This window comes from Homalodisca vitripennis, chromosome 4 (assembly GCF_021130785.1).
Source record: "Homalodisca vitripennis isolate AUS2020 chromosome 4, UT_GWSS_2.1, whole genome shotgun sequence".
Lineage (NCBI taxonomy): Eukaryota > Metazoa > Arthropoda > Insecta > Hemiptera > Cicadellidae > Homalodisca > Homalodisca vitripennis.
The window spans coordinates 166,894,014-166,912,363 of record NC_060210.1 but is presented as its reverse complement, the minus strand read 5'-3'; the positions used below and the strand labels follow the sequence as shown (position 1 = coordinate 166,912,363).

At 31.1% G+C, this 18,350-nt stretch overlaps 2 protein-coding genes across 2 annotated transcripts in view; both read left to right on the top strand.

The window, feature by feature from the left end:
* Positions 1–12,622, top strand: part of LOC124360557 (ATP-dependent DNA helicase Q5-like) — a 44,064-nt gene extending 31,442 nt beyond the window's left edge. Inside the window, exons 11-14 of the mRNA XM_046814277.1 lie at positions 1,448–1,636; positions 3,572–4,844; positions 8,690–8,800; positions 9,908–12,622. Of these exons, the coding sequence (XP_046670233.1) occupies positions 1,448–1,636; positions 3,572–4,844; positions 8,690–8,793 (1,566 nt within the window). The 3' untranslated portion in view covers positions 8,794–8,800; positions 9,908–12,622. The remainder of the gene's footprint in view (positions 1–1,447; positions 1,637–3,571; positions 4,845–8,689; positions 8,801–9,907) is intronic.
* The window catches only part of LOC124360558 (ionotropic receptor 75a-like), a 29,731-nt gene continuing 21,304 nt past the window's right edge, over positions 9,924–18,350 (top strand). Inside the window, exon 1 of the mRNA XM_046814278.1 lies at positions 9,924–9,992. The gene's annotated coding sequence lies outside the window, so the exon portion shown is untranslated. The remainder of the gene's footprint in view (positions 9,993–18,350) is intronic.

The window sequence follows — 18,350 nt, the reverse complement described above, 5'->3', positions numbered from 1 at the left end:
AAAACGTTTATTCATTATAGATTTAAGTTCAAAGATGGAACCCTGAAGTCAGAGAGTGAAACTGTTTTTTTTATACATACCTTTAAAATTTCCTGAAATTCTCTCCAATATTTCATGATATTTTATTGAACAGCTCCAACGTTACCAGTAACAATTGAACTGTGTTAGGCCAGTTTGGTGAAATCCTAAATCTGAAGGGAGACTAAAGTTGAAGTCCTTAGCTTTTCAGTCAACACACTTATGATATAATACATGATAGCATTTTACTTAGTTGACTAAAAACATGTCATAGTTGAGAGGTATCAGCTATTTGTTGCTCCCGGCTCATGCTCGCTTATGCGTTGACGGATTTTGTTGAGAAAAGGACCGTTGGAATTGTTATACAAATTACTAAATAGTTGGTATCTTTTGCATTTTTTTATTACTATATTATTATTTTGTTTTACTAAATATCATTTTTTAAATATTATAGTAAATAACATCATTATTTTTTTATATTTTTCTCTTATGTATTGTGTGCTGTTATGTCTTAAGTTTTATAGGTATCGCTTTACCAGTTTAAAAATATGAATTTCTTTATAAAGTTCTAGTGGCTAAACAAGACATTTCTCTACCTGTGTTTATGTGAATTTTTTGTTCGATATGATGTATACTATTACCCACAGAAGTTTAACACCCTTTTGTGAACACTCTGTATACATATTTTTAGTAACATAATATTGATTTGTTACTTTTCTTATAACTGTATATCTCCACAGAAAGGTAATTTTTAGCGTGATAAAAAAATAAATAACCTAAAACTTAGTGAAGAAAAAAATGTTATTATGAATAAAATTTCAATACAATTTTCTTGGTTATCTAGTGTCTACCAAAAGGCTTTAGGCAGTTTGCACAGTGTGTGTTGACCTGCTTTGTCTTATTTCATTCTTCCTAGTACCAGCAGTGAATATGTAATTGTAATTACTTCAGCCTGACATGGTCCATTTGAAGGACACTCAAATTATGTAAAAAAAGGCCTTGAAAATATTGATTTTTACTAAATTTCAATATATTATACAACTTATAATGTGTATTTTATATCAATAACAAAAATAATTCAACAAGTTATTTTGCAAAGATATACCTAAAATATTGTTTGTAAAGGGAAACAATCGACAAAACCACAATAGCTAAGAATGTTTTTAGGAAAATTACATTGATTTAGTAAGTTTATTCGTAAAATATAACAGGAAATTCATAAGATTAAACTATTTTCTTTTGGCTGAACATAAAATGTCAAAACTTAAGTAGATAATTTTTACAAACATGTTATTTATCATAAATAGAGCATCCAAACCATTGTATAACAATGGTGTGGATGCTCCAACATTAACAAAATGTATTGTTGAGCATCAATTAGCAAGTTGTGTACAACAATTAAATTTGTAAAAAGTCACTAATTTTCCAGGCCAGAGAAGGATATGTAAAATTTCTCCAGGAACTATTACAGAAGAATCTTGACCAGTGTAGTATTGTCGATCCTCCTGATAATGCACTCAACAGTTCGGATGTGGAACAAGCTGCATTAGATTTGGAGTATCAGGCTTTCACAGCTAACAAAGCAATGTCATTATATCGCAGAGCAATAGCTAAACTGGTAAGTCTACTTGTTGTGTAGCTGGAGATTCAGTACAAAATATATCACGGGATTTCTTATTAATGATCATTATTTTTTCTCTTTCTGATTGCATAAGATTTATGAAAAACATGAGATATCCCATAACAGTGGTGTCATTGTAAATTTACCAGTACCGAAAAACTCATTAACTGAGTTAAAGAGTCTACATCTGTGAATCAGGCTTTCTTTCTTAGGAAGGAGAAGTAACACCTGTATGTAAAATAATGTTCATACTTTTATCATGTAATAATTGCCCACTATTAATGGAGGAGTCTCTAAAGCCGATGGATGGCATGGTTAAGATTATATTAGCTAAAGTCCTGTTTGTAAACTGAACACTTTTATTAGATCTGTCAACTAGTGCATACTCACACTCATTAGCTATTTTCTTGCATTAAGAGGTAATCAATGTTAAGTGAGAGAATTGAGAAAGGTCACATAAAAAGTAGTGCCTTTCTTTTTACTTTTTCCCTATCAAATGTATGGTATAAGGAAATATTTTATTATAGACCAAAACAACAAAATTTTGATTTTTAGATAAAATGTAAATTTTATATTTGCTAACATTGCCATTGACAAAATATATTTTGAGAATATTAAGTACAAAAACTCCAGTTTCTGATACAAATTAAAACATTAAAAGAGACAAATGAACTAAGGATAGAGGCATGTTAGGATCATTGCCAACTCACCAACATGGTTTTCTTCATCTTACACATGCTGCACAACTTGGCTGAGTCATGACATCCTCTGTCGGAGCTCCCATGGGGTCGACTAGGTCTATTGGTGGACGACGCCGCGATCACTTCACTAAAGTTACTGGCATCAGGGTTGGGGAGGAACACACATGGTCCCATGGAATTCACTTGTCTCGGGTCAAAAGAAACTCCACTAAAAACCTAGTAGGTTTTACAAAATGTAAAGGGGGCAAGGGGGGTTTCAAGATACTTCAAACCTTGTTTAGAGTCTGCTCCCGGGCTAGGGAAAGAAATATCGAGACGTCAGTTCATTTTGGAAGACTCAGACAGTGGGTCCTGGTTGGCCAGTTTACCAGGGACTCTATGCCGGTCAGGCTGTGTCACTAGGCCGCAACTGATATTAATTTAAATTGGTTTGGCCATTGATATGCAATTTTAGATCACATCTAAGTCCAGAGTGCAACTCAACCCAGCTTATTAATTATTTTACACAGAGCAGACAAAATATGCAAATTATTCCAAACAATAACATTGAATCTTATTCTAATAAAATTTTAATATTACTGTAAATATTATACAAATTTTTGTTAAACCATTTAATGATATATGATTAATTTAAAACTGATGCAACTAATAAATAAAATATATAAATATATATAATAAAAAATTAGCTTTTTTTAGTTTTTATAGAATATATATATATATATATATATATATATATATATATATAAAATTTCAATAAACATTGAATCACAAAAAGGCTACTTGCTCCGGGAGTCGATACCCGGATCTCTCACTTGCCGGTGAATGTGCTAAATTACACCACAGAGCGCTTACTTTTTCCGATTCAATTATTTTGTATTTGGCCGTATCTGTCACATATGCGTTTAAATAAGCAAACTAACATATGATTGGACAGATACGGCCAAATAACTGTCAAACGACTTTTCTTTAATTAAATTGTATAAATGGCAATAAGCGCTCTGTGGTTAATTTCAATAGCACATATACAAAAATGTATTTATTAACAAAACATAACACCTATTTTTTATGTGTGTGTGTGTGTGTGTGTGTGTGTGTGTGTGTGTGTGTGTGTGTGTGTGTGTGTGTGTGTGTGTGTGTGTGTGTGTGTGTAATGTATAAAAATAGGTGTTATGTTTTGTTAATGTAAAGTTTGATAATTAAATCTTTTTGAATATGGTTTTGTTTTTTTCAGTCTGCTGATGTGAAAAATGCCACAAAGCAAATGTCACTTTACATATTGCTGAAATCTTACGAGTCTCATAACTCAAGGAATAGCAATAGCATATCAAGTGTACAAGAAGAGAAACTCTCAACTGCCAAGAGTAAAAACCCATTTGTCTCCGCTTCTACACTCATTGGTATGAGTAAAACTCTCGAAGAGAATAAGAGAGTGAGTAAGAAAAATAAATCAGAAGAAAAAAGTAAAGGTCAGACATCTGTTTCGTCTTATTTCAAAAACTCTAGTGAGAAAGCTAAGTTTAAAAATTCCAGTCCAACTTCAGAAATCGTTGAAATACCATCAGATGATGAAGATGAAGATCATAACCTCGAAGAGAAGAATCAACATAAAGAATATGAAGAACTCCTTAAATTTAGTAATAATAGTGACAGGAATATAAAAACATCAAAGTGTTATTCTGAGAATGAGTCAGATAGCTGTAAAACTGGTGCTTCTTTGGCACATGACTTGCAGCAGGCAGATGTTGAAGCGTTGACTGATATTCAGTCAAAACTCACTCGAGAAACAACAGAAGAATCAGAAAAGGCCGGGTTATTCTTCAATGTTGATGACTTATTTGAAGAAAGTCCTAAAGATGAGTTGATTAATGATAAGAATGTTAATGTAGTTTTATCAGATGATGCTCAGCACTGCAACCAAAAAAGTAACCCCTTAAAACATCAGTGTAAAGAAATTGATCCTAGTAAAAACAAAGGTAAAGAGACAAATATACACAATTCTAATTATTTTCAATCTGAGAAAAATAATTTAACTCCTAATCATAAACACAGGAAAAGAAAGATGTTTGAAAACAGTTTTGGAGACTCAGAAAGTATTGTAAGTGATATAATTACATGTAAAAAGTTTAAATCCCCAATTGACAAGCCGTCTGAAGTGCACATTGAAAAAAACATAGAATGTAAAAAAGTTGTGAGAGAAATGAAAAAATCTCCTCAAATGAAAAATAAAAGTGACATCAATAAAATTATATCAAGAACAAAATCCTTAGACAATGGAGACAATAATTATAAATTGAGACTTCAAAAGAATGAAGAGTCTCCTGTAAAAAATAAAAATCTAGAATCCAAAAATTCGCCCAGTAAAAAGGAGAAAGAAAAAGTGTCTGACACTGTAATTAAGTTCCTCATGCCATTTTACAAACAAAAAAGGATTGCAGATAAAGATTTATTTAAATATTTAGCAAGAACACTGGTCCACAAAGTGATTTCTGAACAACTTTTATCAGGTAATATTTTATTGTTATACTTTTCATTAGTAACACTTTTGTAATCCATGTCTCTAAAATTCCAACATCCTCTTATTTTAACCACAAAGTTTTTTTTGGGTTTCAGAGTAAATGTGGTAAGCAGTGTTGTAGGTTTGGAGGATTTCTTGATTTTGTTAGCCATTGGTATGCTTGGTCCCATCTAGCTAGGTCAGGAGCGGAGTTAGGGTAGGGCACGGTTGGGCGACAGCCCAGGGGCGCCGGATGAAAAGGGGCGCCAGTAGCCTTTTTTCGTATGTAATTGAATTGCAGTTAGGGGGCGCCGAAGAAATCTCGCCCAGGGCTAGTAATGCTAAAACCGACACTGTAGGTCATGTGAGGGATTGCAGTCTTTTGGTAATGATTTTACTATTGTGAATTTAAATTGGATATCGAAGTCTGTAATGTGGGTTGCAGCATGTTAGGGGGTTTTTATATGCGAATGACATCTTCACAAGCTTATCAACAAAGGAGGTATTTAAGATAAAAGGACACAACACCTGCTCTAGAGAAAATCTCATTTACCAACTTCAATGCCAACACTGTCCTGCACAGTATATAGGCCTCACAACCAATAGTCTAAGAATAAGCATGGATGAGCACAGAGAAGATGTCAAAGTAGACTACAAAGACAAACTAGTCCCCCGACATGCTGCAAGCCACAACACAAAATACTTCAATAACTGTCTTAAATCCACAATAGTAAAATCATACCAAAGGACTGCAATCCCTCATAGTTAAGAAGATGGGAACTAGCATGCCAATGGCTGACAAAATCAAGAGATCCTCCAAACCTAAACCTGAGATAAGTCTCTCCCTTCAGCTTCCATAGATATGTAATATAGTATTCAGTACATTGTCAACAGTTATACAGTGACAAGTGTCTACAAAAAGTCAATTGGCAACACTGCTTCCCACATTGACTCTGCAACCCAAAGTGAACAGATAACTAGAATGTTCTCTACTGGCTAAGAAATATTGCAGTGCAATAAAATATTATGTGTGAAAATATGTGTATTTTTTATGTGTTATTTCAATTAGTGGAATCTAGAAGATAGTTTTCAAGGCTAGCCTGTTGTTTTTCCTATTGAGCTATATAATTTTACATTTTAATTTGAGTCAGATTAGAGATATATTTTATAAGCTGGTGATGAGCGTCATAAAGTATAATGAACCTCATCAAAAAGTAGTATCAACGAGTAGTTAACATTTTATAAAACTTGAATATCGAATACTTCAAATAGCAACAGATTTGGGCAATTAGACTTTCATCCTTGACAAGTAGGACTACCGACGACGTAAGGCTGATCTCTATAAGATACAGAATTAGTTCTAATACATGCTTTAAGGGATATATATTGTTATAATACATATACATTATTTTAATTGTTCATCATCATCAGAATTATTTTTTACTGAATTAATGTAGATGTATTTATGTAAAATAGTATTGAATATAAAGTAGTATGTGTACTATAGTAAAAAGAACTTTTTTCAAATCAATTTTTCTCCCTTGATTAGCAAAGCTAGAGGGTTAGATATAGTTACACGTATACTGCAATGTATTCTACGCTTTTCTGGAAATAAATGAATTTTAAATTTGATTACAAGTTGTTTTCAAGTATAATTTGCTTGGTATTTTTGTTGTTGTCTATTGTATCAGCAACTGGTTAGAGTAAATAATTTTTTGTCTGAATACTTGAACGTCATAGCTGGTGTCTCTCAGTCGTCTGTGTTGAAGCCATTTCTATTCTTATATAATGTAACAGTGAAATACATCCTTAGAACTAGATCAACTTTAGTATTATGCAAATTGCCTACTAATAAACGAAAAGAAAAGTAAATTTAATATTCACCATTAACACATTCACTGCGGATGACAAAATTACCGGTGACAGAAAATGCGGGAATTTTTTTTGTTTTTACTTACCCAAAATAGAGTCAGGATAGCCGAAAGGGTTGTCCAATGTATCCCGGAAGCTTCGTTGGCCGGAACGGGTGACGTCATGTCCGTGCCGAGTCTGCTCGTCATCCACACCGAATGCCGGTCCCCGTGTTGTATGTGCTCGCAGTGCACTAGGTTTCGGCACAAACACTCGTGAATTACACGTATATAGTACATGAATGACACGTAGATAGTACATCAATTACACGTAGATAGTACATCAATTACACGTAGATAGTACATCAATTACACGAATTGGGGTGGGGTGGCCCACTGGGGGTGGGGGACGCCGCCTTCACTGTCCCTAGAACTGTTCGAACTTGACTCATTGTCTTCATCAGATGAAAAATTATTGTCAATAACATTATCGTCTTCCTCCATTATGAGTACATACACTTATACAGTCAACAGACACTATAATCCACTCACACAATATCGCAAAGCATACACAACAAATGAAAATGGCGAACCGGCGACGAATCGCACCAACTGACTCACCGAAACAGGCACACCTTGCTATGAGTGTTACAGCCTTCCCAGGCAACTGCTCAGCTCACACTGAGGCAATATGAAAGCAGCTGCCGTATGCCGAGCTCGCTCATCCACCGCCCGGCACGCCATGCTTGTCACCCGCAGTGAATGTGTTAAAGACCATTTGAGCTATATAGATGATTGTCTAATTAAACCTGTAAAACTACTTTGCCTTTATCTATATAGGAAAATGTGCTGGAATGTACATGTTGGCAATTTCTGAAGGAAATTATCTCGGGTAATTTTCCTGTTGAGAAAACTGAAGTACATGTGTAAACTTAGAAACACCTATAATGAAGTATAATGTTTGTTTCATAATCACTTGTGCTATGGCATTTGTCTATGGAGCAATTCTAGTGCTCCAAAAATCTTTTTATTGGCAGAAAAAAAGCCATTAGAATGTTGGCTGAACTATCTTAACAAGATTTTTGTATTTTCTGTGTTGTATCCTTGATGGAAGTGGCAAGGTTTTAATAGTGAACTCATTTATAACTGATGATGCCCTAACGGTGAAAGCGCTTTACAAATAAAAATGTTGTAGAAGTATTAAAAATGTGTTCACTATAGATATCTTACCAAAAGTCCTGTAGACAAAGTTTTTCTACACTTAAAATTAAACTGTGTCCTATTTATATATTTTCTATAACTTAATACATGTTAAGAAAAAATGAAACCTAATTAGAAAGACATATTACACTCCACGTGCATGATACCATGTCAAAAAATAATTTCATAACTCCAAGTATGACTTGATAAATATTACAAGAGCCATAAATACCATCAATTAATGTTATTTAATAAGCTGACTTCCACAGTTAGATCTTTACCTTAACAAAGTTTAAATCAATTATTTCGGAGGGGCTTAAACTTGAAGAATTCTATAGTATTGAAAGGTGTATGAAATGTGATAGTATGGATAGAAAATAAGGACACCCCATAGTATATTTTTATTTTTAATGCCTTGTTTCTATGAAATGTTCTTGATGTTTTATTTGTCTGTGTATGTTTGTGTAAGTTTATATTATATGTAACTAGCAATATGTTAACGAATCTAGTTAGAATATTATTTCGACAAAGTTTATTGTAATCTTTGTACTACTTAATGGCCAATAAATTTCTGATTTCAGGGCATGTAATCATTGTTTTGAGGACCCTATGACTCCTAACATACACGATAGAGGTCATACATTATACTTATTAATGTATAAAACATTTTCTGTATTTCTAAAATGGTTGTATAATACTATCTTACTCAAGTGTTCATTTGCCTGTATGAATTCAATAATAAGTTAGTTAATTTTGATTATGGATTTTGAAATACTTGTATGACATTTAATGGCAAATTTTTCAGATGGTGATGAAATTAAAAATCTAATTAAGAGAATATTTAAAGAGGAACCCATACTAGAAGACAAAGCCCAAGTAGATCAAATTATTTTACTGGCAGAAATATAACCCTAAGGTAATTAATTCTACAATATATGATTTGGGAGTCATACTACTTTTATTATTTTTGTCTGTAAACCTTATATTGATATTTTGGTTTTTTAGTGTAAAAATATTAATTAAAAATGGTAAACCATAAAAATTGCTTCCGTAGTCATTAAATCATTACAATAAAACTCTTGTTTAAAATATAGTAATATATATCCTGGTTTAGGTTGTTATTTAGTTTTATATATTTCTAGGTGACCCAAAATATAACAGATAGTAAACTGTAATAAAGTCATTTTAAACACCTTTCTTTTAAGTTACATAATGAGTATTGAAACTTTAGTGTTATTTTAAGATGCATGGAACAAGTCTCATGGACGAAATAAAATTATTTCTTCTAAATAAGCAACATTTGTTCCAACTAAGCATGTTTTTTGTATAAAAAGTTAATTGGAACCATTTTATTAAAATGACAAGTAGACTTTAGTTTTTAGAATATTTCTTACAGCCTAAACTTAACAAGAGAAGTTTATTGTTACTTAAGGTAATTTCTTGTTCAAAATAGATATACATTATGTGGAATATTCTGTTCTCGAAGTGAGAATGGTTAATTTGACGAAAGTATTCATTGAATTGTTATTCTTGAGGTATTAAAAAATATTAAGTGTAACCCTATTTTTATTGAAAGAGAAGTTTTTCAAGTTAACAAAATATATAATTTATTGAGTATTTAGTTTAGAACGAAACATGAATATAGTCCATCAATCACTGGAGAAATTGATGGAATATAAAGACATATAGCCAGTAATAATTAATACATCAATGATTGATTTCTTACGCATCATGTTATTTTTATAAGAATTTTATGTCTATTGCACCTTTTTAGTAAAAACAGATTAGTATTATGAATCTATGACCATTTTTTGCCCTTTTAAAAAGCATGTTAAAATATATTTTTTATTTATTAAATTATTTTTATTTTTATTTCAACGATGAAACCCCTTTATCTTTGTACTTTACATTCCATTTTCCCAGTAGTCTAATAAAACATAATTATTAGTGCACCTAAAGGATTTTTGAGTGCTAAAACATTTTATTTTACCCTTCTTTTTAGAATTTGTTTGTCTTTTTCCAGAAGATACATCAATGAAACTCATCTTTTCTTCTGGAGAAGAAATGTTTTATTTCAAGGCTAACCAGGACACCAGAGCCTGTTCCAGGTAATAGTACTTGGACTTTTTTTCCTAATCTACTCTCACATTTATCTCTAAGAATAATGTTTGTCATAATGATAAGAACATTTCATTTACTGGTCAGTAATTTTAAAACTTTAAATAATTGTAATCTGATTTACTGGTTAACTTTATTAATTATTGCATAAATGAATGTATAAAAATGTATTTTAAGATCATGTTATATTTTTTATGACTTACATTATTATTTCTTTTATACATTTTAAATGTGAAAAAGTTTTATAGTGAAATGAAAAGTATTACTGTTATTTTTTTAGATCATGCTTCTCTGAGTTTTGTTTATATTTATAGAATTTACATTGGTTTCCCCTATTTTTAGAATAACTTGCATTAACCAAATCTGCCTGAAAATGTGCCTTTGTGTATATTATTTTGTAAATAAAATATTGTATTAAATTGTATTTTAGTATTGCTGTAATTTGCTTATTTTAACATAAAATTAGTTTGAAATGGGCTGATCCCAAATTCTCATCAGCCACGAATTTGGAATAAGTTGTTAGTTAATTTTAAATGTCAACATTTAATAAGGATGTGTAAGAAAAGATGTTTTTTTATTGCTAAGGAAAAGTTGTAATACCAGATTTGGCTGCACTGGTATGTAGGAGAGAGCGTTGTAGGAGTGAAACAATAAAGGTCTAATGATACTTCATCAACTCAGTGTTCTGTACATATCAGTACAATTGCAGTGTTCTGATAAAACACTTGCCTTGTGAAAAGTGCAGGTTTCAAATTCTATGAAGGTTATTTGAGAATGTGGTAAAGGAGTTTATCAATTTAAAAGGGACAAACAATCATTCAAAAGTTACGAGAAAGCATGGGAATCCGGAAATCCAGGTGTGTCATTTTACTGGGGAAATTTAAGAATAGAAAAGAAGAAAACTTTATGAGCTAGTCATTTGTCTAATTATACAATTTACAGAGGTCAACAAACTGCAGATATAACAAAACTGTTCTAACTTCGGAATGTTTAGATTGCCAAAAACTTAGTTCTCAATGAGAGTAGAATATTCTCTCTGCTGAAAACAAAACAACTACATTGAATTTGGATGAGCTTTGCTTGAGTGATTTGAGAACAAACACTGTTCTTAATTTATTTAACAGTTATAGTTATGTACTGTCAAATACAATTCAGTCTTAATCTCAAAGCTAGTTATTGACGCAGTAATTGGGTGGAAATTTTCCTCTGACGTTGATATTTACTACATGGTTATATACTAAGTGATCTTCACTACTCTCAATGTGACTGCACCGTAAGGCTTTGCCACAGTCAACGTCTTAATTAAGATATAAAAAAGTATATGAAATAACCTAACATCATACTGTATTTATTAAAGTGCACCCATTCTTAATTTATATATTAATTTATTATCTACTCCATTTATACTTTTCCACATATCTGTGGATATTTTGTAATAGTTACAGATAATTTAATGACATCTTTTGTTTATTTTCTATATCATAACGGAATACAATAATGTTAATGCAAGTTGAGAGCATAAGCCAGGTAAAGTAAAAGTTGAATAACCCAAAACTTACTATAAATCGTGTATTTTTTTAACAAGAAACATATTATTCAGGAAAAAAGTCTACATTATTACCAGATCATCACAAATATCACTTATTTGTTCACTTCAGTGATTGTCATAAAAAATAAAGTATGCATTTTTCTGATGATATTTACCAACAGGAACTAAGTATGTCAAACATAAATGATTACTTAGTATAGATAATGTACTGAAACACTAGTGTAATATTATAGATTCCTGTTACATGTATAAACATTAAAAAAATTGATTGCTGCAGATTCCTTACTGCGCAGAATCAGATTGAGAGTAGTTGGTTTCACTCAGCTCAGAGCTGCAGTGAAGGCATTAACTACATGTTTTTATAGTTAGACAGTTATTACACAGAAGTTTTAGAAGTTTTTTTCACAGTGAGACTAGTCGGTTTAACACAGTGTAGAGCCGCAGTGAAGATGTTAATTCCTTACTTGTTTAGCTGTAATTCTAATTTGTACAAATGTTACTCCTAATTCTAGCCTAATACACAGAGAGATAAGAATACAGGGTTAAATAATTAAGGGTGTACTGTATGGTAACAATTATTGGTCATAATTATTATTCCGTTATAGTCTAACCATTGGACTTTAATCCTGTTAGTAAAATATTATCTAAAAAGCTTTTTTACTAGCACTGAACATTTGGTAATAGCCTCTTATTGTGTTTTTTAATCCAAATCACAGGCTTGCTGCCAATGAGAATGCACTGGATAAGGCAAAAAGAGGACTGATTTTTCTGTAAAAATGAGGAAATGGGTCAAAAACTAGGTCGAATTAGTGTATAAAGGAGAAATATGACTTCCATTACCAAGTCTGGATCTGTTTAATATAATAGTTATATATTTTTAATACTGCTTTTTGTGGTAATTAATCATATAAATTATAATATTAATTATATTATCAAATATTAATTTATTGATAGTTGGAATGTTGTTATAAGTAAATATGTAAAATATAGTACTTATGTGAATACAAGTGTATTGTGTATTGTTGTTTTGTTACTTTTGTTTGAATTTGGAAATAAAATGGTACAAATTGATTTGAATATTATTTACAATACCTCATTTAACATTGTCCTCTTTTCTATTATACTAAAACTATTTATTATCACTGTAATGTGGCTATTAAAATTGTATTATCAGGTATTGTGATTACAGTGTAAAGTAGATCATAACACTGTTTCCTTGTGTAAAGACTATTTATAGGTATTACTTACTATACTTATAACATGCCACCTAACTTTAGGTTTTCTTTGTGCTCAGTGCCAAACCCTGTATAAAATCAACTTCAAATGCCAAAATTGCATCATTAACATTAAAACATTTCAAAAATCTGTCATTAAATTTAGTAATCTTAACACTGCAAGATATAATGGAAAAATTTACAGATTCTTTGAAGTTTGTTGTTTGAATTTATAGAAGATTACATGCAAAATGTTACTGTAAACGAAATCTTAATGGAGACCTAACCGGAGATCATGAAACCACAGGATTTCTACTTCTCATCAGTGAAGGCTAAATTTGTTAACATAAATATAATTGTTTACAAAAGTGTATCGAACTGCTTTTTACTAATGTGTGTAAGTTTCACAAAAATCTAGAACATAATATGCTCTATACAATAAAAGTATTACTGGTTAACTTTTACAGTTAAAACTTAAGTTGTAACAATTTTATAATGGTTATTTTCACAAGATACTTCTATCATGTTACATTTATGAGATCAGTATTGTCTAGAGCTACAACAGCCACACAATAGTAATTATCGTTGTGACCACATTTTCTATACAAATGCTATACATTTATTTAAACCCGCTGTTCCTTTAATGGCACAGCTGTGTGACTTTAGTTTCAGAGGTATTTATATATTTGTGATTTTCAATATAATTTTATGAAACCATGAACAGTTTTGTAATAAAAACCCTAATACAAAAAAAGTTGTTAAACTTCAACATTTTTGCTTGTATTTTTATTTTATTCTGTAAATTGTTGTTTTCTAAATTTACTTATTAATTATTATAAACACTTTTTTTATTGTGCTAAATTCATTTATGAGTTTCAATTTTAGGATAATTGATGATTCATATGCATCTTGTAAGTCAGGGATGCCCAACCTTTTTTTACCCAAGGGCCACATTGTAAAGCCTTTATGGCCAGGCGGGCCAACATCCCAGGGGATTTGGAACCCCAAACAAAACGTATTGCCCGGGGTTTGTTCCAGAAATCTTGTGCAAAATATGAGTTTTAAGGTTATTTGGCCCTTGTTTCCTGATTATTATAATTTCTTATTATTTATTTTATTTGTTAGGTAAAGGTTTATAATATATTATGTTTTTAGGTCCTTTTAGTAGAAATAAATATAAACCCAGACTTTTGGATGTTTGCTCTAATTCTGAGGGAACAATAAAAAAGTCACCAATAAATTGAATACATTGATTTTAATTAATCCTACTAGGATACTAGGACATACAAATTACGTGGCGAGTGGTGACCTTGAGTTGGGTAGGGGTTACGTCGCCGCACTGCGCGCTGTGCCGTGCTTTACGCACGCTCTATTCGCCAGCCGGCAGCCACCACCGTTGTCAGTGAAATCTGTCTGCAACTACTTTACTTCTTTCAACACTCATACTCCACCAAATGAATACGGCTCGTTCTACGTGAAATCGGCTGGACTGCTTGGTTCTCAAAATTTGTATTTATTTAATATTTCAAATGCTTGTAAATAAATTTGGTTGTTTTGGCAACAAGGCGGGCCACATAAAACTGACTCGCGGGCCGGATTCGGTCCGCAGGCCGTAGGTTGGGCAGCCCTGTTGTTAGTAATTGATGCATATGGGATAAAGATTGTTCTCTCTTTTATATTAAAATAATGGAATTTACTAAACAGAACCATAAAAATAAAGATAAATGTTTATGAGGACACACTTAAAAAACATACATTTCTCATTTTACTTACATAGTTACTTACTCAGTCCTGACTAGTTAATTATTTAACAAAATAAGTTTTAGTTTAAAATTTAAAATCATATTTTAAATACCAAGTAGTACTTTACAAATAGTTGTTAAAAACCAATTAGGCTATGTCCCACTTGTCTTTGCTTAGCACAATGTAATCACTGATAAGAGCTTTAAAACTACTAACCTCTTATCACCACTGGAAACTCTATGTTACAATAGGGTGTATTCCAACAAATAAAAACATTGTTATTTGACAAAGAATAACCAATACATATTATTATTTTGTGTTTGGAGATAAACTTTTCCATTTCTTGCAACACATCTAAGGTTGGTAAAGTTGGTATCATCTGGTTGTCTCTACAGGCTTATCATTCTGTTAAGTCATTTCTCTAAAACAGAATACATGGAAATGCACTTAATCTATGGATTGTGTCCTTGAAATGCATTTACTACAGAATGTAGTATAGGTTATGTTATTCACAAAAATGTAATCCTGCTGCAGAGGAAATCAACATGTTACAGATGGTTGACACAAAGTCAACCTTTGGAAATTTTTGAAAGAGAAGCAAGACCTACAATTCATGAAGGGGAAGAACATACTTGGTATTGTAGATCTGACAACTAGCATCATGTCATTCAAAGCAAACTGGTATTTCCGATCACAGTTTATTGTAAGACAGAAATTTAAAATCCTTCCACAAAGATTGAATGGTGATGTTTGTTTTTTGAGAAGTGACATGATTAGAGATAGTTAAAAGATCTCTCTAGAAACTTTTTCTAGATTTTATTGTTGATTTTATCTGGATTAAATAAGGAAGTTTACATGATAATAGGTCATATCAAATAAGATTTTTCTTTAAACATGAGAGCAGTGCTGGTTTTAGCATTACTAGCGCCCTGGGCGAGATTTCTTCGGTGCAACTAACTGCAATTCAATTACAAACGAAAAAAGGCTACCGGCGCCCCTTTTCGTCCAGCGCCCCTGGGCAGTCGCCCAACTGCGCCCTACCCTAACGTCGCTCCTGCATGAGAGTTACATAAAAAAAACTGACTGAAACTTAACTTATGCTGCAGTGCATTGATTTCATTTTGACCATAATTAATTCATCAATCAACTAAAGCTGTCAAAGTGACAGACAACTTTGCACATTTTAGACAATATTATTATCTAGACTATTCTACAACATAGGCCAATAATTATCTTTTCAAATTTTTGACCCTTTTGATAACCCTCCCATTTCGACAACCAAAATTAGTAATGGTGACAATCGATTTCTTTCTTAGGAAAAATACCTCTGTTGGTTTCAATAAAACCTGTGATATCTGCTTATACTCTGCAAGTTGGATCTCAACTCCTAGATTTGACTAAGATTTTATTACATTTTGACAATACTCCAATATTGTAGCAATACAAGTGAAAATGTTTACAAATCTGTATATGGGAAATAAAAAGGCATTATGTCACTGTTTCTTAATTTTTCAGTTATCCTTTTAACCAAGCTTTAAACAATGCGATATCAGCGTTCTACAATCGATTGGGATATTGTCAGCAAACTGAAGGCAAACACTTTGAACATTTGTTATAACTGTTTTGGTAAGTGATTTGAAGTAAAAGAAGTAAAATAAAAGATTAAGTGTCTCAGTTTTCACTAACAACCAGAATGTTTGCATTTGAAAAATTCTGTATTTTATAATCTTTGAGTGTCCGCCATTTTGTAATGCGTCAACTGTTTTACGTCAGATTTTCGCCAAAATGTTTCTAATTAAAAGAGCTTTAATTTGATGTACGACTCGACCTATGCTTCTATTTAAGAATTTTCACCAACCCCTAGCGGGACGTCCCCCATAAGCAGGATATCATGGTGAAATACATAAAATAATAGTTTTATATGAGCAAAAGCTTGATGTAAATTTTGGTTCTTATATTGTAATTAGTTCAAAAGTTATTAGACCGTCCCGGGACTTTTCAGCACCCCTGTATATATACATATATATATATATATATATAAAACTTTTAAGACTTGTATTATGGGTATGATTTAATAATAAATACTTTGAAAAACATAAAATAACATAAATAAAAAAGTTACTTAGTGCTCTTAACCTCCTCCCATAATATCTGATTGCAAGACTGCATTTATAGAAAATACTGATATGCTTATAACAAATTGATGTTTTAAGATGGTTTTTTAATTTCATTAAATATTATATTAAAATGCCAAACAATAATGATACGTCTTTGTTCTATCAGTTCTGTACATATTAACATTCAAAGCCAATACATTTAAGTTAATTACACATGATATATACCTTTCTTCTGACTACATTAGAATGGATATAAGTTTTTATGATATTAGTTCATAATATAGTATAATAGTTCGTTTAATATTTCTTAAAATAAATGTAAATTTTGTTCACTTTTTAAGTAGAAAAAATGAACAGTAATTCACATCTAAGTTCATGAAAAATGAAACATCTTAAGTGAAAAAGTCGTTAGCATGTCGAGCAGATTGTCATCAATATTTAATACAGTTTATTGTACCTCTTTCATTTTGTGACAATGATTCAAGCTGTAATTTTGCTTTGTCTTTTTTTGAAATATTCTGATTCATTTTCTGCAGAAGTTCCATGGCTCATACAACAATATTTTACATGGAAAAATGTTAGCAACATTAACTTGTTCACCTGTGGTCAATATGGTAATAACTAATTAATTTATAGTTAATAAGTAGCCTCTAAAGTGTTTGCTTAATAAACTAAGAAACTGTGTTTGTGTGATATGAATATTTCTATAAAATTAAATAGTAATTCTGCAATAAATTTTAAATAAAAAATTACCACCTCTTAATAATACCACCGTTTTGAATACCCACAACTTAATGTACAGGACAAAATTTGGTTTGTTTTTCTTCAATTTCCAGAAAGAGGCTTTTTGTATATTATTTTTATTAATAAACTTTATAAATTTTTAAGTATAGATATTTGCAAAATGGTTAGTTAAGGATGGATAGAAATATGGATCGCATATGAATATTGAATTGAATTTATTCTTTATATTCATAATCTGATGTTTGTAAACAATCAAACAAAACATTTAAATATCAAATTGAAAATACAGTGAAACGAGGAAATGTGGTCAAATGTATTTGGTTGAAATTATACATTTTCATTAATGTCTCCAAAAAACATTGTTCAAAATAAAAATTTCTTTTTTCAGACGCTTACAGGTCTGACTCCCCACTTGTGTCATGTATTAATAACACTCTTTAATAGGTTTTAAAGTTTGAAACTCTACAGGTACCTTGGTTGCTATTTGTGTAAAAATTTTACTCATCTAGTAACTGGGTAAGTATGTTAACATTTTTAGTCATAAATACATTTTTACTTTTTGTAAAATGTTGTAAGCATTTTAAAATTTAAATTAGTAAATATGGTTTAATCATGGTGTAACATTTGTAATTTTTTTATATATTGTTCAAACTTTCATATAGTATGCATAAGATTACTTGCCTTCCTATAGACCTAAAAATATGTGTAATATTTTATAGTATTCTATTTGGAAAATAGGAGAATTCAATTTTATTTTACAAAGTTCAAATTTATTTAGTAGTTTTATAAGTGCCCTTGAAAAGTTAGCATATACAAATAACTAATACAAGATATAACAATAATATGTTTAAATATATATTAAACACATACAACACACACACACACACACACACACACACACACACACACACACACACACACACACGCACGCACGCACACACACACACACACTATATATATATATATATATTGTTGTTATTA